This window comes from Talaromyces proteolyticus, assembly GCF_021365285.1.
Source record: "Talaromyces proteolyticus strain PMI_201 chromosome Unknown BGW36scaffold_4, whole genome shotgun sequence".
In the NCBI taxonomy this organism is placed as follows: Eukaryota; Fungi; Ascomycota; class Eurotiomycetes; order Eurotiales; family Trichocomaceae; genus Talaromyces; species Talaromyces proteolyticus.
Window position 1 is genome coordinate 2,035,612 of NW_025764280.1, and position 18,218 is coordinate 2,053,829.

General features: G+C 45.8%; 7 protein-coding genes across 7 annotated transcripts; 3 read left to right on the forward strand and 4 right to left on the reverse strand.

Moving 5' to 3' along the window:
* Nucleotides 1–1,403: 1,403 nt before the first annotated feature.
* BGW36DRAFT_357452 (uncharacterized protein) lies at nucleotides 1,404–3,061 on the forward strand (the record flags this gene model as incomplete). The annotated part of the gene is made up of 2 exons (XM_046213878.1): nucleotides 1,404–1,991; nucleotides 2,051–3,061. 2 exons carry the CDS (start codon nucleotides 1,404–1,406, stop codon nucleotides 3,059–3,061), a joined length of 1,599 nt encoding a protein of 532 aa, XP_046074514.1.
* A 690-nt stretch (nucleotides 3,062–3,751) lies between these two features.
* On the reverse strand, nucleotides 3,752–4,921 carry BGW36DRAFT_338666 (uncharacterized protein). The gene is made up of 3 exons (XM_046213018.1): nucleotides 4,811–4,921; nucleotides 4,489–4,761; nucleotides 3,752–4,293 (listed from the first exon to the last, which is right to left on the reverse strand). The coding sequence occupies exons 2-3, from the start codon at nucleotides 4,584–4,586 to the stop codon at nucleotides 3,873–3,875; spliced, it is 519 nt and encodes a 172-aa protein (XP_046074515.1). The 5' UTR covers nucleotides 4,587–4,761; nucleotides 4,811–4,921; the 3' UTR covers nucleotides 3,752–3,872.
* A 444-nt stretch (nucleotides 4,922–5,365) lies between these two features.
* On the forward strand, nucleotides 5,366–7,327 carry BGW36DRAFT_292446 (putative MATE efflux family protein subfamily; the record flags this gene model as incomplete). Its single annotated transcript, XM_046210916.1, has 1 exon — nucleotides 5,366–7,327. The coding sequence occupies one exon, from the start codon at nucleotides 5,366–5,368 to the stop codon at nucleotides 7,325–7,327; it is 1,962 nt and encodes a 653-aa protein (XP_046074516.1).
* Nucleotides 7,328–7,481: 154 nt separating this feature from the next.
* On the reverse strand, nucleotides 7,482–8,807 carry BGW36DRAFT_136450 (replication factor-a protein). Its single transcript, XM_046209402.1, has 3 exons — nucleotides 8,647–8,807; nucleotides 8,490–8,596; nucleotides 7,482–8,398 (listed from the first exon to the last, which is right to left on the reverse strand). Exons 1-3 carry the CDS (start codon nucleotides 8,648–8,650, stop codon nucleotides 7,649–7,651), a joined length of 861 nt encoding a protein of 286 aa, XP_046074517.1. The 5' UTR covers nucleotides 8,651–8,807; the 3' UTR covers nucleotides 7,482–7,648.
* Nucleotides 8,808–8,874: 67 nt separating this feature from the next.
* On the forward strand, nucleotides 8,875–11,834 carry BGW36DRAFT_375020 (putative ATP dependent RNA helicase). The gene has a single exon (XM_046215721.1). It carries the CDS (start codon nucleotides 8,929–8,931, stop codon nucleotides 11,764–11,766), a length of 2,838 nt encoding a protein of 945 aa, XP_046074518.1. The 5' UTR covers nucleotides 8,875–8,928; the 3' UTR covers nucleotides 11,767–11,834.
* A 160-nt stretch (nucleotides 11,835–11,994) lies between these two features.
* On the reverse strand, nucleotides 11,995–13,017 carry BGW36DRAFT_395828 (isopentenyl-diphosphate delta-isomerase; the record flags this gene model as incomplete). Its single annotated transcript, XM_046218089.1, has 4 exons — nucleotides 11,995–12,230; nucleotides 12,297–12,489; nucleotides 12,546–12,691; nucleotides 12,759–13,017. The coding sequence occupies 4 exons, from the start codon at nucleotides 13,015–13,017 to the stop codon at nucleotides 11,995–11,997; spliced, it is 834 nt and encodes a 277-aa protein (XP_046074519.1).
* A 199-nt stretch (nucleotides 13,018–13,216) lies between these two features.
* Nucleotides 13,217–13,723, reverse strand: BGW36DRAFT_375023 (uncharacterized protein). The gene has a single exon (XM_046215722.1). It carries the CDS (start codon nucleotides 13,618–13,620, stop codon nucleotides 13,267–13,269), a length of 354 nt encoding a protein of 117 aa, XP_046074520.1. The 5' UTR covers nucleotides 13,621–13,723; the 3' UTR covers nucleotides 13,217–13,266.
* Nucleotides 13,724–18,218: the final 4,495 nt, after the last annotated feature.

Consider the following 18,218-nt stretch of genomic DNA (forward strand, 5'->3'; position numbering starts at 1 on the left):
TCCTCAAAGCACAGGTCGGCACAAAAAAGGAACATCCTCGTTCCCAAGAACTTGTCGTTACTATTACGAGCTGGAATAATGTAAAATCAGACTTGGCGGCCTGGTCCTGGAGGTGGCTCCAATAGCTCCTCAACCGTCGATAATATAGCGGAGGCTACTCCATACTTGACGGTGGAAGGCGAAGCAATTGATCAATCACCTCCCCCAATCAAGGCATCCCGACCACCGACTCGTGACCGACAACCTATCGAGGGAGCAGCTCGTCCATTCTTCGCGCGCGCCGAGTCGGTCGCGATTAGGGGATGGTGGATCAATCCGCTATGGAGATCAGAAGGCTACCGCTACAGTTAATCTTGCAGACTATTTCCGTAGTGCTCCAACCGTGACTTAGTAAGAGCTGCACTGTCCCACGGACCACGGTGAATGCAAAGACTCATACCATTCATTACCCGCACGTCTCAAATCCTGGGCTGTAAATAACATGGGCGTGCTTTCCCACCGGCGCCCCTAGCTACCAGAGCTTCCAGACACTGTCATGACCTGCAGGGTGGAGGCGATCACCCAGCGCGCGCGCACCCCATCGTTGCAGATCTTGGGCACTGCTCGAATCCTTCCCTCTCTCATCATTCGTCATAAGCTCCAACGTGTGGGCAATGGGCATACGCCGGGCCTCATTACCACTAGATATCAGTAGCCCGCAGTGATCCACATATTCTTCTCTACAGACTACGGAAGACTTTCTCAACGTCCCTGATCGGCTTGGGGCATATCTCGCTGCGCTTTTCTTTTTTTCGTTTCTTTTTTATTATTGCGTTTCCTTTTCTTTGTCTTACGCTTTTAATCCAATTTGCACACACTCAAAGACAATATTGAGACGTGTCATCCATTAAACTCTCGCTATCAAGACGCGGCGTCGATCGTTCCAGGCATTAGGGTCGCGCAGAATTGAAGAAAAGGGTCCCCGTTGCGGTATCTGATGCAGAACATTTTGATAGTGATCTATCTCGCTACTCCGATAAATGGTTTGAGCCCCTGACGGACTTATTCAGCGGTTGCACGGTCAACAGGTAGATATTGGTGTGAATTGTCAGTAGTTTTCTTTCTCCAGCGGGTCAAGGTCTTGGGAGACCTGCCGAGAGCAGAAGGTGCAAGAGGCAAAGAAGGAAAAGGATCCAGGCTGTCTGCCACCGTCATCAATTCGCTGAGAGAGACATTACTGTCTGCGAGGCCTAAAGTTTCAAAAATAGGTCTACATAAAACCACACCATCAATCTCTCCATCCTTTTGAATCTGCAAATGTTTCTATCAGCATCGTCACTCATTTACTCGGTATAGCTGCGCTATACGATAATATTGTCCTAGCCACCGTACAGACCTGATCACAATTTACAGCAACAACTCCAATGCAATCTCTACTCCTTCCCGCTCCGTGGTTTTCAAATACACATTTTGGGCCGCACCGGTTTGATATCGACCCTGGCCATATCCCCATACACTCCCGGCCGCCTTCCGCAGGGTCGAAATCCAGCCTCGGGGCACTTCACATACCACTCCCTATGTCCGGCTCTCTGCCGACAGGCACTCAGTCGGAAGGTGCAGATGTCATTCAATATCAGCAGCAATCGGGACCTGAAAGACCAACCCCAATAGATCCAGTTCGTACGAGTTTGCCACCGAGACTGCCGACCTTGAATCCCATAGGCACTTCAAGTGTAACGCAGCCGCCGCGGTTTCTCTCTCCATTGGGAACACCAATCCATGGAAGCTCGGCTTTTCAGGTCCCCGGCATCAACACTGGGCTATCGCAGGTTTTTACGGAACCACCGCAAACTTATGGCGTGCCGGCCACCAGTACCGTTCGACCGTTACCACCAAGATCCACGAGACGCGCTAAGGCGCACGTTGCTTCAGCATGTGTGAATTGCAAACGGAAACATTTGGGATGCGATTCTGCCAGACCATGCCGAAGATGTGTGTTATCTGGCAAAGCGGTAAGTCTTCTCGATATCGACGAGCATGTAAATTTTTGAGTTAACAGGGATGGGTATAGTCAACATGTGTTGATGTCACACATAAAAAACGAGGACGACCACCTCTCAAGGCGGAGGAAACCCCTTTACGCGCATTTTCTTCGGTCGAGGGAGCAATGACGTCGAGAGAGCAATATCAAGTGGGATCTGCTCGTGGACACGGCCATTCTAGGACTTCTTCGCGGGAGATTCGACCAATCACCGACTTGCAATATGTACGCCCTCAGGGAAATAATGTGGCAGGGCCAAATGTAAACTTCGAAAGCATGCCTCCCCATCACCAACGTTGGCAGCCGCTCACATCGCCTCAAACGATGCCAGCTGGTCGAGGTCAACCGCCTTTGGCATCTCCGGTGGCACCTCCCTTTCAGCCACCATACACTGGAGCCAACTATCCCCAGAGTCCATACGCGCCTTCACCTGTCCCATCATTTGCAACGTCTGCAACAGGCGCTGAGTTCCGACCTGTGCTAGCGTATGGTGATCGTCCTCCTGTTGTAACACCACCAACAGTATCACCACAGCAATACCATCAGCCTTATCCGCCGTCATTGCCACCACATGTGAATCCACAAACACCAAATCGTCCAGGAGATACTGTAGGTCCGTCTCTTGATATTCAAGATCCTTCTCGTGATACTGGGTTTCGACTACCGCCAATCCTGCCTTCGCCGACGGCGTACGCTCACGGAAGCCCAGCACATTCTCACAAGCGGAGTGGCTCATTCCCTGATTTGGCCGGATTTCAAACGCAAGTCCAACCTCAGCCTCAAGAATCACCACGCTCTTTATTCGACCCGCCGACCCGTGTGGATTTGCGGTCACAATTCCCAGCGATTGCTAGGCCTCAGAGTTTGATCACCGGACAGGAACAAATGAGCCCGGATTTCCAAACACACCAGTGGCCAGATACTACAGGAGCTAGCGGAACAGCATCAGACCGTCGGCGAAAGAGCGAGGCTGATCATGAGGAGAACCCACAGCCGGCTAAAAGACGAAGGATGGCGTTAGACGACATAGTTAACGACTAATTATGGGAAACTATGCAGGAATCGAATGGGGGAAAAGTCATCTCGAATTACATGCGTTTTCAGGAGCGGGAACTCCAGTTAACTGTCTAATCTTAATTGTCTGCCGTTATTGGCAATAATACATAACAGTACGCTATTGGGTGTCTAAGTTTTGATGCACCTTGTTTGAGCTTGTACAGATTTGTGTGCTGAATCTGCGTGATGTTGAATGATTTCGCGAAAGAGCTTGGTGCATGGCTTGCAGTTCCTTTGTTTTGGAAAAGTGTAGATTTTCTTGTTGTTGGCAAGGACTAGACTTGGTTTTCCTTTTTGTTTTTTCGTCATTTTATCCTGTGTTGCGCTAGATACCTCACAGTTATTTCTGTTTCGGGTGAGCACTGCTAGCCGTCGATATTTCTACCTTGCATTTTGACTTGTTTTGTATACTTACCATGTATAGCGCTGATTGAGCTTGGAGTATGATGTTTCTTTATATCATTCTTACTTTTTGCGGTTATTTGTTCAACGATATGGCATACCGGAGTTATTTTTTCTTTGGCTAGTTCCTCCTGAATGTAGAATACCTCTGAAATATCTTCGGATCTTATTTTGTCGAGTTGACCTGATTCAGCGCTACTTTTCAGTATTGATTCATGTAAACATATTGCTTATGGGCTTCATCAATGGCCATAAAGAAAACAGCGGATGCAATTTCAAACAGAAGATACTTTCATGTTGTAATTAACGAAAACATCTAGAATAAGAGTATTCATATTTCAAATATAACAACCAGCACGACCAACACTCAAACTGATATATAAGAGCAACTATACTACTTCTTCGAATTCGTAGCCAGAAACAACACACAACTACCGACAATCACCGTAGCCACTACGGTGAAAAACAATTGCGTTCTCCAACCACTCTGCACAAGCGCCACCCTGCGACTGTACTTGGTCACGGTGGTTACATAAACCGAGAACCCGCTGATCAGACACGCCAAACTCATGCACCAAAACACAATGCCTAGTGGCAAGGAAATGTGGCGCTCAAGTGTGCTCGGCGCAGATTTGAGGTGGAATGAGACTGTGATGGCAGATGAGACGACTGCAAGATAGATGGCGAGCCGCAGCCAGGAGAGAAAAGTGCGCTCGTTGGCGAGATGATCGCGAGCATCGGACGCGGTGTTCTCGAATATCAAGGCGCCGAGCAGAGGCCGCGCAAGAAATAATGGGCCTGCGGTGAGGGGATGGCTGTTGGGATGTTAGCTGTTGATATAGACGACGTTGGTTGCATTGTATAGACGACTGTTATAGTGTAGTATGTATAAATAGCGGATGGATGACAAGATATGATAATATCAACTAGCTTTTTCTCTCTTGCCTGTACCCATTTGCCATATTTAACACTACGTAGTGATGCTCGTCTCTTCAGAATGAATCACGTACTCTTCAACGACAACTGGTCTTGCATTTGTCGGATTAACTAGAGGGTTGAACCTGCGCGGCTGGAGGATGGTCGATGGGCCACTATTATCCTGGGCCATGGTATTGTCGCATCGTAGTTTAGGGTGATAGTTCGAGATGTAGTGTGGCCATCACCATCATTGACTGGAGTTATCGTGGTGCGCGTGACTGGACAGAACGAGAACATGCCGAGGGGTTTCATGCAGACAACGTGCGCTAGCCTAAAATGGCATCATACACGTATGGAGATACACGCTTGCACAAGTTAGAAGGTGGAAAATATGGGTAGAGACTCAACACATGCCGACTTTTCATTCTTGACCTGATGTCAATATATAATATACTGACACTGCTTCTGTGCATGTAGAATAATAGATACATACATGTACCAATATTGATAAGAGAGGCGAACCCGCAAGGACTTGCCCTGTTGAGCCGGAGCTGCGGGGCTGCCGTTTTCCTTGTTCGGTCCAATCATAGTTGGTCCTGCCATAGAAAAAGACCCTGAAAAGTCGACGCTCTACAAAATCTCTTCAACTGCTGCCACTATTCTATTCTTCTCTTCCTCTCCTTGCATCGAACGCGATTACGAGGAGCTATGATCCCAGAGGAAACGGTGCAGCCGTCGGAACATTAATTGTAACCAGCTAGTAATCGCTATCAGAATATCACCGAGTGCGGAGTCCAGATTCTCCACTTCGCATCTGACTCAGTTGCTTCGACCTTTTTTTCGTCCTTCACTCCTGTCACTATCATCCTTCATTCTATGATGATGCCGTAGCGCTGTATCTGTATGCCGTTGATTCCACTGGGTGAAACGCTACACGCACCAGCTGCATTGATATAGCAGTCATTCAACATGGCCTTCAATAGAGCCGCCCCGCTTGCTGTCGAGCAGAGTGATGAGTTCAGCCGGCCACTCACTTCGGGTTCGCCCATTGCTCAAGCTGCCATTGCGCGCGATCTCGCTCAATACAGTGACCGTGGCGGAACTGACCATACGTCTGACGACGACGACGACGACGACGACTATGATGCTAACGACACATCGCTAGTGCACGAGACAAGCAATATCTTGGGCACAACACCGCATTCTTTAGCGGGCTCATATCGTCGCCTTGGATATTTTACATCCGGATCTCGAGGTATTGTTGTCCCGCACGATGCCGAACAAGAACCGTGTTTGTCCAAGCAGGAATTAGAGCGTGTTTATGCTGAAGAAAGAGACTTGTTGACTGATAACAATTTCCTTACTGCTCGTCGAACGCGGACTAGTTCTGTAAGTTATTTGACTAGTCAAATTACTGCTGGGCTGTTGCGCAGGATGCCTTCTCGAGAGCCAGACGAGGAAAACCATCAGCCGGCAAATTCAGAGCCGAATGAAACATCGGCTTTGCTAGGAGAAGAGACACTTGTTAATGATGAGGAGGAGATCGACCGAAAATGGGAGGAGGCAGTGACTGCTGGGCTCATCCAATCAACTTGGAAGCGAGAAGCGCAAGTTATTGGGCAATATTCACTGCCGCTTATTGTCACTTTCTTACTCCAGTATTCCTTAACCGTGGCCAGTATCTTCACAGTTGGTCACCTAGGAACAATAGAGCTAGGAGCTGTGAGTCTGGCAAGTATGACTGTCAGCATCACCGGATCAGCCGTCTATCAAGGTCTTGCTACCAGCCTTGACACCCTTTGCGCCCAGGCTTATGGATCTGGGAAGAAGCAGCTAGTCGGGCTTCAAATGCAGAGGATGGTTTTCTTCCTATGGGTAGTGACGATTCCAATTGCCCTTATTTGGTTTTTCGCGGATAAAATCCTCGTGGCTATTATCCCGGAGACAGAGGTTGCTCTTCTTGCGGCGCAGTATCTCAAAGTCCTTATCTTCGGCGCCCCAGGATATGCCTGTTTTGAAAGTGGCAAGCGGTTCGTCCAGGCACAGGGCATTTTTACAGCATCCCTGTATGTCCTGCTCATTTGTGCTCCGCTAAACGCCTTTATGAACTGGTACTTCGTGTGGAAACTCAACCTAGGCTTCATTGGTGCACCCATCGCTGTTGCTATTACCGAGAATCTCCTACCACTATTTCTTTTTCTATATGTATATTTCGTCGCCGGTCGCGAATGCTGGAATGGTTTCACGTGGCGTGCATTTGAGAACTGGGGCCCCATGATCCGTCTCGCTTTACCAGGTCTCATCATGGTCGAGGCCGAATGTCTTGCCTTTGAAGTCTTAACGTTGACATCGTCCTACTTGGGAACAGAAGCCCTTGCCGCTCAATCTGTCCTCAGCACGATTAGCAGCATCACCTTCCAGATCCCCTTCCCCTTGTCAATTGCAGGTAGCACACGTGTGGCTAACCTCATCGGTGCAACCCTCGCCGGCGCCGCGCGTACAGCCGCAAAGGTGACGCTGAGCGGCGCAGTCATCGTGGGAATCCTAAACATGATCTTACTCTCATCCTTGAGATTCTCCCTCGCGGGTCTTTTCACGTCAGATGAACAGGTCATCGAAATGGTCGCTGCCGTTCTCCCTCTTTGTGCCGCATTCCAACTCTTCGATGCATTGGCAGCAAGTTGCAATGGTATCCTGCGGGGCATGGGCCGTCAAGAAATCGGTGGCTATGTACAGGTTTTTTGTTATTATGCTGTTGCAATGCCGATCAGTATGGGCACGACTTTTGGTCTTGGATGGGGACTTTGGGGGCTATGGTCTGGTGTTGCGATTGCCCTAGGACTGGTCTTTATGATTGAGGTCGTGTTCCTGAGCCGGACGAGTTGGGAAAAGAGTGTGGAGGAAGCCAGGAAGAGGAATGCTGTTGCTTGATATTTTACCCATTTTGGTTGCATTTGTGAGGAGACTTGCTTGATTATTCCCCATTTTGCGTGCAGCGTGTTCTTCTGGTATGACATATATACATATATAGCTGATTGAATATCAAATTTCACACACTGATTCGTACAGGAATACCAAAACTTATACGGTCAAGATGACATCAACTGGAGCTATCTATCATTTCTTTTATTAGACTACATCAACCTAACATGTGCCCAGAGAGTGGCCTGGGCCCTTTGATAATACCATATCATAACACATCAACTTTAGCCCATCGAGAGCATAAAGAAAAGAGAAGCAGAGTTAATACATTTAAAATTCCAGAATAGCCCATGTATATTCGTCCACCGTCGAGAAGATCAATCCATCTCCTAACAGCTCATTACCAGCCTTTATGACATCTGTCGATGGCAGGTTCAATTTGGCGGATATGTTCTGCATGTGTAGCCCCTCATTACTCTGCGGCTCGTTCTTCAACATATTGTAAACGCGTCGTGCCGTGGCAGACAAGTGTGGTGGAAGTTGCGGGCCCCCGCCGGCGTTGTTACCCGCACCCTTCTCAACTGCACCGTACGCATTGCCAGCAGCAGCACCACCCTCAGTCTTGGGAGGAGGAGGTCCATGCTTAAAGAAGAGATGTGCAGCAGTCGCCTCGAGGAAATGCACATTAAGCTCATTGATATCGGTCAAGGGACGCACAGAATGCGCACCTAGATATCTCTTATTCCCAAAGACCTTGACCGTGCCAAAAGCCTTGACATATCCAGTCACTTCAATCTTTTTCTTCGCATTCTGTTTATCGGCCCCTTGCCCGTCAAGATCCATATCATCGCCGCCTACAGGTGCCGACTCGATCCATTTCTTGGCTTCTATTTCGCCCGTGCCGTCATCGATTTTGTATGTCACGTTCGTGCTTTGTGTGGAGATGTTGCGTACTTGACCGACGCATAATACGTAGCCTAGGTCAGCACCATCGATCTGGAATGGGGCCTCCGGGTGGGTTTGAGAAGCTTCAAGTAGTTGTTTGATTGTTACGGGGCGGAGAGTGTGGTTTTTCTCTTGCTAGGTCAGAGTTAGCAGGAAAATCTTATAACAAAGTCGCTGAAGATTTGGATCACAAAATATTAAGTGAAATGAAAAGAAATAGTCTCACCCTTCCTGCGGCAGGGCTGTTCATCTCGCCAGGCATAAACCCTCCACCACCACCCATGCCACCTTGCCCTCCATACGAGGTGGTGGTGTAATTTCCATAGCCAGAATCTGCAGCTGTCAGCATATTTCACAGCCAACTTACATAGCAGAAAACTTACCCATCGCGTATTTCCCGCTTGAAGACTGCTGTCGAACGATATGGCCGGGGTGTGTGGAATTGCAGAAATTGTTGATCTCTCCATATGTCTCTTTTCGGCCGACGCGCGGGGTGACAAGACGCGTCGTGCCTGCCGCCAGATGAGGCCAGGCGGTGTGCTACGGCAGTAATCTTTATCACTCTCACCGCCTTCGGATATCAATCCATTTTTTGATAGCGAAAAAAATAGAAAAACGCAAGCGCGAGGACGAGAAGCTGGATTGCACCATCATCCCTCGTAACTATGCCTGACCGAGCGGCTTCGCCAGCCGTCTCCGAAAGCGAGTTCGATATCTCAAAGGCTCTTTTCAAAGATGATGCCGCTTCCGACGCCGAAGACTGGGAACTGTCGAAACCGAAGAAACAGAAAAAACCAATACTGGCTGCCAGTCTGAACTTGCTCGACGATGTCAACGATGATGACGACGGCAACGATGAGGCTTTCATTGCCGCAACCCAAGCCGCTGCAAACCGGAAGTCGTCCAACCTCAAGGGCCGAACGGTCAAGAAGGGAGGTGGGTTTCAGGCCATGGGTTTGAATGCGCAGCTTCTCAAAGCGATTGCCCGCAAAGGTTTCTCTGTGCCCACGCCGATTCAGCGCAAAACTATACCTGTTATTTTGGACGAGCAGGATGTCGTTGGAATGGCCCGCACCGGTTCCGGAAAGACAGCTGCGTTTGTCATTCCCATGATTGAGAAGCTGAAGAGCCACAGCAGCAAAGTTGGGATGCGGGGTTTGGTGCTGTCTCCATCGCGAGAATTGGCGCTTCAGACGTTGAAAGTTGTAAAGGAACTCGGTCGTGGAACCGATCTGAAGTCAGTTTTGTTGGTTGGTGGCGATAGCCTGGAGGAACAATTCGGTGTGATGGTTGGCAACCCGGATATCGTTATCGCAACCCCTGGTCGTTTTCTGCATTTGAAAGTCGAGATGGGGCTTGATCTGTCAAGTGTGAAATATGTAGTGTTCGACGAAGCTGACCGACTTTTCGAAATGGGGTTTGCTGCTCAGCTCACTGAAATTTTGCACGGTCTCCCTGCCGCCCGCCAGACTTTGTTGTTTTCTGCAACTCTTCCCAAATCACTTGTGGAATTCGCTAGGGCTGGCCTACAGGATCCAGCACTTATCCGATTGGATACTGAAGGAAAGATATCCCCAGATCTGCAGAACGCTTTTTTTACAGTACAGTCTGCGGATAAGGAGGGCGCACTGCTTTACATTCTAAACGACGTGATCAAAATTCCCACCGGGCCAACTGGGGCAGCTCAACGCTTCGCGGAAGAACAGAAAACTGGGCAAAAGTGGTCGAAAAAACGTAAAAGGTTTGAAACGGACAAAGCAGCTAATGTGACCGCATCGCCTACGAAACACTCGACTATCGTCTTCACTGCCACAAAACACCATGTCGACTACCTGGTCAGCATTATCCGGGAAGCTGGGTTTTCGGTGTCATATGCATATGGTTCTCTCGATCAGACTGCTCGTAATATTCAAGTACAGCGGTTCAGAAATGGGGTAACAAATATATTGGTTGTGACGGATGTGGCTGCTCGTGGAATCGATATCCCCATTCTTGCGAATGTCATCAACTACGATTTCCCTTCGCAGCCCAAGGTGTTTGTCCATCGTGTCGGACGAACTGCGCGTGCTGGTCAAACAGGTTGGAGCTACAGTCTCGTACGGGATACAGATGCCCCCTACCTGCTTGATCTGCAACTTTTCTTAGGCCGGAAATTGGTTGTTGGGCGACAAACTGACAAAGTCAATTATTCAGAAGAGGTTGTTGTCGGAGGATTACCGAGAGATGCCATTTCCACTCATTGTGAGTGGGTTACAAAGATTCTAGACGACTCAGAGGACTTGCACGCCCAAAAAGGTGTTTCGAACAGGGGTGAGAAACTCTATATGCGAACAAGAAATGCTGCATCCTTGGAAAGCGCAAAGCGGGCAAAGGATATTGTTACTTCAGAAAACTGGACTTCATTACATGCACTGTTTAATGATGAGAACAGCCAGATGGAAGTCGAGCGTGAAAAGATGCTCGCTCGTCTTGGCGGATACCGGCCACAGGAGACCATCTTTGAAATCGGTGGTAGACGCACGGGCAAAAAAGGTAACGACGAGGCTTTCGAAACAATAAAACGAGTACGTTCTACGCTTGACAAAAAGAAGAAGCAGCGCCCTGGAGCCGAAGAAACCACCGAGGCTGCTGAAGCAGATGCCGCCGAAGGAAGTGATGACAACATTGAGAAGGGTTTAACTTTCTCTGATGGCGATGAGAATGATCAACTTGACAACTTAGACAACATGTCCATGGCTTCTGAATCTGACCTTGAAGTTACATTCTCTCAATACTCAGGCAACAAATCCAAATCTAAACAGTCCTCGGAGGCCACAAATTCCTTCCAAAACCCGGAATATTTCATGTCTTACATCCCTGCTAACACATCCCTTGTCGAAGATCGTGCTTATGGTGTGCACTCTGGCTCCAACTCTAACTTCGCACAAGCCTCGCGGGATGCGACAATGGACCTGACGGCTGACGAAAAGCTCGGGTTCGGAGAACATCGGTCTGCTATGCGTTGGGACAAGCGTCACAAAAAATATGTTTCTCGGCGTAACGATGAAGACGGCTCCAAAGGCGGATCGGCCTTGGTACGCGGCGAAAGCGGGACCAAAATTGCGTCCAGTTTCCGTAGCGGGCGCTTTGATGCCTGGAAGAAAGGGAAACGAATGGGTCGTATGCCTCGTGTGGGCGAGGCTGAGAATACAGCACTTTCGGCGGACTTTAACTCATCAATATCCGGTCGGAAATTCAGACATAACAAACAACAAGCGCCGAAACAGCTTGACAAGCTGCGCGGTGATTATGAGAAGAAAAAGAAGCAAGCAACTGCCAGGGAGCGTGAGGAAGCTGCTTCTGAGGGCGGTGGTGGTCCTGCTTCATACGGTAGAAATGGTCGTGCGCCAAAGAATGAGTTGAGGAATAATGAAGATATTCGCAAAGCGAGGAAGTTGAAAGAGAGGAGAAAGGAAAAGAATGCTCGACCATCGAAAAAGGGCAAAGGCAAGGGCCGGCGGTAAATAGTACAGTTTTAGCAATCGTATATAGGAGCTACTTGTCATTAAGGATATCATAAATAAAATTGAATGATGCTATTGAATTAATCTAGAGCTCCTATAACAGTAGTGGGCGTTGATGTCGTATAAGATTGTTAAGAGGTCGGATATTTTTGAAGTTCAAAAAGTGGTATCATTGAAAAGACATGAGACGGGCTCGTGATGGGAAAGAAAAACACCAACATTGCCCTATCACATGCGGCGAATATCTTTCTCTCCCTTGAATTTCTCAAAGGTGGAGGCACCGAAATGACTCCACCATTCGAAAAGCATCGAATTACAGATCAGCTTGAACCACGGGGTAAACTTCAGCGCTGGATCATTAAACATGCTCTTGAGCTCATCTGGGGTGACGTATTTGATATCTTGGACCTCATTTGGGTTTGGATTGACGTCGACATCCGCCTGAATGAAGAGGATGTAGTCAACTAGGGCGTATGTTAGTGCTGTATACAATTTATTTTTATATTAGATTGTGGATGAATAAGACTCACTTTCATGCTCTCCCCATTTCCCATCACTAGGAGCAAGGTAATGAATTCGCGTCAAAAAATCGAATTTGTCAAGCGGGACCTGCTGTGCCTTGATTCCCAATTCCTGGTCGAGTTTTCGCTGAGCGGCTCTCTTCACGCCTTCGACTGCGGCGGATAGTTCTGCGCCTGTTTCACCGGCAATACCGAGCGGATGCTACAGAAGATATTAGTCGATATTCCAGTATCAAATTATTGGTTTTCATGACTTGCCGAGCAGCAGGTGTTTGTCCATAGGTCGGGGAAAGTAATTTTCTCGGCGGCTCTCTGCTGGAGTAATAGACGATTGTTGGAGTCGAAGAGGAAAACCGAAAAAGCACGATGAAGGAGTCCCCGATCAATGTTTGTCATAAGATGGCCTAAAGACAAATTTCGTGAGTATTAATATGTTGAAGTCAAAGCTCAACAAAGAAAAAAAGTCCATACAGGTCTTCTTGCTTGCACTACCGATTGGCTTGTCATCATTGTCAAGAACAATGCAAACCTCCTCCATCAAACGAACTTGCTCCTCGTCGTAGCCTTCAAGATCACCCCCCTCTCTCGTGGAAGAATCGCCATTCGCTGTTGGCAGCGTTTGGTGCGCGAGAGAAGTGTCAACGTCAGGGAAGAGAGTCGCGACATTGTCTGCGGTGATCACGACGTGTGCCGGCGCGACGGTTTCGGTGACTGTTGCTGTGGAGCTCATGATGAGAGAGGATAGCAGGTAGAGTTGTTGTGGTTGCTATTATTGCTGTTAAATTCCCAGCGTAGTCAAACCTTGTATTCTTAAAAGTATGCTGATTGTCAGGAGTTGCAGTCAAGTTTTCCCCGCCTCCGGGGCGTAACTGGGCAAATACCCGCCGAGCCTGGCGTCCCCGAGACTCGGAAACACCGACGCCCGGGCATGCCCAGCTACCCCCTTTGGGTAGAGTTAGGTTTAGGTTTAATCCTTGTATTAATGCCTTGATTTTATGTCCAATATCATCAACTTCGTGTGTGAAGGTAGTGAGGGTATATCGCAGCATACGCGAAAATTTTGTTTGCCATAGCCATTGATAAAAGCAGAAAGCCGACCCATATCATTTTCACCAATCGTAAAATATGATTGTACGCCACCAATTGTTTTCGGCCAGGGCTTGGGAGACAGAGAAGTGAGGTGGAATATCAAGAAATATCCAACGAATGACAGAGAAGTGGTTTGAGGATATAACATTAATAGGACGTCAGTGACTTCGCTTGAGAACACTGTCTTCCTGTCCTTGTATATGTCAAAGGGCAAAGTGATGTGCCGAGAAGGTATTGGATCCATAATGAGAAAGCCTTGTCTTTAAAACGTCTATAGGAAACTTGTTAGTCAGGAGGCTCCAGAAAACTTTGAGACTCTCAGGTTATAATGGTTTTGTTGAATAAGAGGTTGTTATCGAAATTGCACTGATTTTCTTCTCATGATATCAATAAATCAGGCATCCTCAGTCTAAGAAAGGAGCATTGTCAATGGCTACCTAGTCAATTGCACTGAATTTTGGAGATTTTCTATGCTATTTCTATAAGGAACTAGATGCGATATAAGCATGAAAGGCTTGATATGATATTATTTTAGATAACTGAGATAGATGGGTGATATTGGGAGTAGATGACCGCAGAATAAGAATAAGAGTTTGGAGGAGAGAAAATTCTCCTCCCATGAAATATCCCCCGATTGCATTTAAGTTAAAAATTTATCAATATATTTTCTTCGGTTATGGAGGGTCGCCATTTTGATATCGGGCTAGAGGCCATGGAGTCATTTCGATATAAATGAATAGATAATATTGACAATTCTGGGTACTGCCAAGATCATATTATCTAGGTATCTTGGTGATATAAAATTTAAACCCAAAGTTTTCTTTTTTTTTCTTTTTTAAGGGCTAATAATATAGTAGAAGGGGAGAAGGGCCAATCAAGAAATAAGTTTATTGGTGCTTTTTATCGAGAAAACTGAGCATGATGACGGAAACTAATCTAACGTACGTCACAAGCAAACGGGTCATACAAGCGAGCAGATCAATGTAAATCACATACAAAATAGACCTTTTTTAAATCTTAATATCTCCCAATTGTTATATTATAACTGACCCTAAAATTTAATATACAAATAAAATATAATCTAGAAATATATATTCTATAGTTCTTAAATTTCTAAAATAAATTATTTATAAAAATAGTTAGATTGTTTAAAAAATACATAAAATTATATTCTATTCTTTAAAAGCTTTCTTATTTTTATTTTCAGCTAGTGAAAATTATTATATTATTATTTTATAAGTAATGAATTAAATAATTAATTTTAGTGGTTGATTATAATATAAAAATTAGAAGATATTAGAATCTGAAAGAAGGCTATTTTGTATGTGATTTGCATCGATCCGCTCGCTTGTATGACCCGTTCGTTTGTGACATATGTTACAAGAGCTTTCTGGTGTGTTGTCATTGTGCGCAAACGCTCAAATCACATGACCTCTCCAGCTGCTGCCTGAGCAGTTAGGCATTAGACCCGATATCAATCCAGACCGTCATAGAAGGTCTCTATTAAGACAACACTTAAGAAATGTGGCTCGCTCAACTTTAATTACCGTCGCTGGGGCTACTTGGGGAGCTCATAGTGCACATGTGTGCACATGTAGAATAACCCTTGTTCCAATTTGCTTTCCTATTTTTACAAAGCAAAAGTGAGCAAACTATTTTGTAAAGCTTGGAAGTAGATACATTGAAATTCTTGAAAATTTGCTCATCCAGACAGAGAACATGAATTAGGGCTCGTAGGGACCACAGTAACTACCATATTTCTCTCTTTTAAAGCAAAACCATATAGCTACACCTTCTAGGTATAATTATATGTATCGAACGAAAATATTAACAAACGCTTGGTCCAAAACTTCAAATTCTGCCAGGTCTTCTTTAAGCTATAAAATTACAAGTAGTCAATTATACGTTTTACTTTATTTTGTTTCTGAGAGGAAAAGTTTTCTATTATAAATAGAGAATTCAATTACCTCTCAATAAAACGATAGACCATAGCCTTACCTTAACATAGTGACTGTTTCCAGTCTTGTGAATTAAAAAAATGCAAATGACACGTAAAGCTGATATATGAGATCTGCAGACTAATGCCTGAAGATAGCTAAAAGGCCAATACATATGCAATACTCCTAGGACCACATTTCTATAAGCCACAAACATTAATAATCTTCATATCAGGGATTTGCATCTCCACCAACCGGGAATAATGCAAAGACGGTAATATCCTATCCAATGAGCACGCAGTTAGGCTTAACGGAGTTAGACGGCTTGACAACTCACCTAGCGATGCAAACACTAGTGCTATATAGTAGCACATTGCAGATTAACTTTGAATCCGATCTTTTTTCATGCTGTCAGGAATTCAAAAATGGATATACTACATATAATTATGTACGAGGTTCCCCCCCCTTCTCTCTTTTGCAGCATTTCCCCGAGAAAGTCCGTAAGATAGCGCCGCAATTATTCGAGAGGATCGGCGGGCTGTAAGTCTTTTGTTAAGCAAGAAATTCAATTTATAACCTCTCTTTGAAGAGATACATAGAAAATTCTTTGATTTTTCGTTGTCTTGATTTGTCATGGGCATAACCTGACTTTTTCACACAGGCGCTAATGAACACTTCGATAATCATATTGTAGATGTATTCAAAAACAGTAACCAAAATTATCGATTTCTATATATTTTTAGCCACATAAACAACACACAATATCAGGTGGTGAATCTAGATATGCGTTCTATATATATAAATATATTTATTTATTAGATAGTCCATAGGTATTGATAGCCAGATTGATAAGGAACGTGTTATGGAGATGTCAATAGCAGTCAAGTACAAATAAACCAATCTAGACATTAGGTTGACGTCAACTGGTATGTAGTAAACATAAAGGATCCATTGTGCAATACCCCCTTTTCTAAGTTTTGATATACGGGGATCTAGCATTAATTCCAACTTTGCCACGATTCAGAATTATAATTACCCATGGCTATCGTCCCAGATCTAAGTATGATTCATTTACGCTATAAAATTGTAGAATTTGTAACGTTATCATAGATGTCACCAGTATGCTCGCATATCCTTGACAGTACACCAAAAGAGGGGGGTTCTATAGCTAATTTCTGGCACATATCATATATATATGTAGCAAAGAGTGTTGCCTTGGTTGTCTATAAGGTAGACTGCGAAAGAAGTTAAATACATCAATTGATTGTTCAATAATATTCATATCTCAGTTCCTTCGCACCAGTTGACCTTAGTAATATTACTGACACTGATCAACTCCTTTGAATTATAAACAGAGTCGCCCTCTGTTCTATATAGTTTATGTATCAAGACCAGAGGATACGAAAATGTCCACGATATAGTAAGGGTGAAGGGTATTTGTAAAGCTATCTTTTCAGTGCCTATTGCCCAAACGTAGTCTTACATCGGCCTCTACATTGCCTGGTTATGCATACTCGGGAGGACAGCGCAAAGCCGCGACAACACAGGCGAACATGCATCGATTAAGCAGGCCATCACCAGACTTAGACTGAATAAAAAATTGTACTGCGTTAACGACAAGCACTGAACCAAAACACAAATCAGCAAATGAACAAGCATGATGCCTGAAACCTGACCCTGCACACTCGGTGGCTCGGCTGGAAACGATGATTGATGATTGGTGAGGTCCTAGCCTGCGTCGACTGATGTAACTCTACTAAGAGAAAATACCTCGTGGTCAGTGTGTTAGTGAGCTAAAATAGTCACAGAAAACCCCACGAAGCCTCGAGCGAGAACACAGATGCAGAATCAGCAGCAGTGATAGGCCGGCTGCCTGTTCTGCTTTTGTGATGCCGAGGGGCTGATGAGCAAGGGTCATAAACTCTAAGGGCTGCACAGAGACTGGATAGACCAAAAATCAATTGGTCGGCCTCCCAGCAGTTAATATTATTAGCACCAATGAGTGCAGATCAAGGCCCCGTGCATGATCGCCATGGTTTAGACGCCGGAAGAGCACTAAAAGCGCGTCAAATACTCGTAAGCAAAGCCCTAATGCCAGATCCAATGATTAATCCTCCGTGCCGAATGTCAATACAGCACAGCGCATCCAGCTGAGCCACGCGACTCCTTCGGCCGAGCTAAGAATAGCAATTATGTCTTATTATGCTGTATAGACCATGAACTGGGTGTTTTGTGTTTTGTGTTTCGTGTTTTGTATAGTGTTTCAAGAAACAAAACAGCTGACAAGGCTGAAACCGAACGACTACGCTATTTCAGAGCGCTGGATGTGCTTTTTATTTGATTTAGCGACTGTAATTTTAATGATCCTTGCTTTGGAAAATGCATCTACTAATGGGGTCTCTCACAAGCGTCCTAGCTTTGGATCAACCCGGGGAGTTTCTGAGACCTGGCTTCCCGACCTCCCCGCCCCCAGTCCCGATGATCGATGTCGTGTCAGGATATTATTCTGGGCCAGGCCACGAGGCTCAGTCTAGGACCGGAACTAAGCTTGGAGGACGGAGTTGTAGTTTGATACGCAATATTAAAAGCTATGATACTCTGTATTAGCTTGGGCTCACATGAAATGAACCTGGTGGCACTCGAGCCCTTAGTCACAGCGTTGACGTGCGTCTGCAGGTCTCTCCTTACGGCTTATGCTTATCAGGAATAAGTCTAATAATCATGTGGACCGTGAGAAAAAACAGGGTTTTCGGGAAGTTTAATTATATTAATGATGGAAAGAAAAAAAGAAAAAAGAGTGTTTAGCGCCAACATTTTAATAAAGCGAGCATTGGCCATGAGGGCTCGACGTGGGGATGATGGGCGCCAGCGCCTCCTGAAATTAATACCGAGTCGCCGATGATGA

Bases quoted from the DNA above. Each gene is read 5' to 3' on its own strand.
- BGW36DRAFT_338666 (XM_046213018.1), bottom strand. From the start codon at position 4,586: ATGGCCCAGGATAATAGTGGCCCATCGACCATCCTCCAGCCGCGCAGG. The intron at 4,294-4,488 runs GTACGTGATTCA...ACATCCCAACAG, and splicing joins AGACCAGTTGTCGTTGAAGA to CCATCCCCTCACCGCAGGCC.
- BGW36DRAFT_136450 (XM_046209402.1), bottom strand. The intron at 8,399-8,489 runs GTGAGACTATTT...ACTCTGACCTAG, and splicing joins ACAGCCCTGCCGCAGGAAGG to CAAGAGAAAAACCACACTCT.
- BGW36DRAFT_375020 (XM_046215721.1), top strand. From the start codon at position 8,929: ATGCCTGACCGAGCGGCTTCGCCAGCCGTCTCCGAAAGCGAGTTCGAT.
- BGW36DRAFT_375023 (XM_046215722.1), bottom strand. From the start codon at position 13,620: ATGGATCCAATACCTTCTCGGCACATCACTTTGCCCTTTGACATATAC.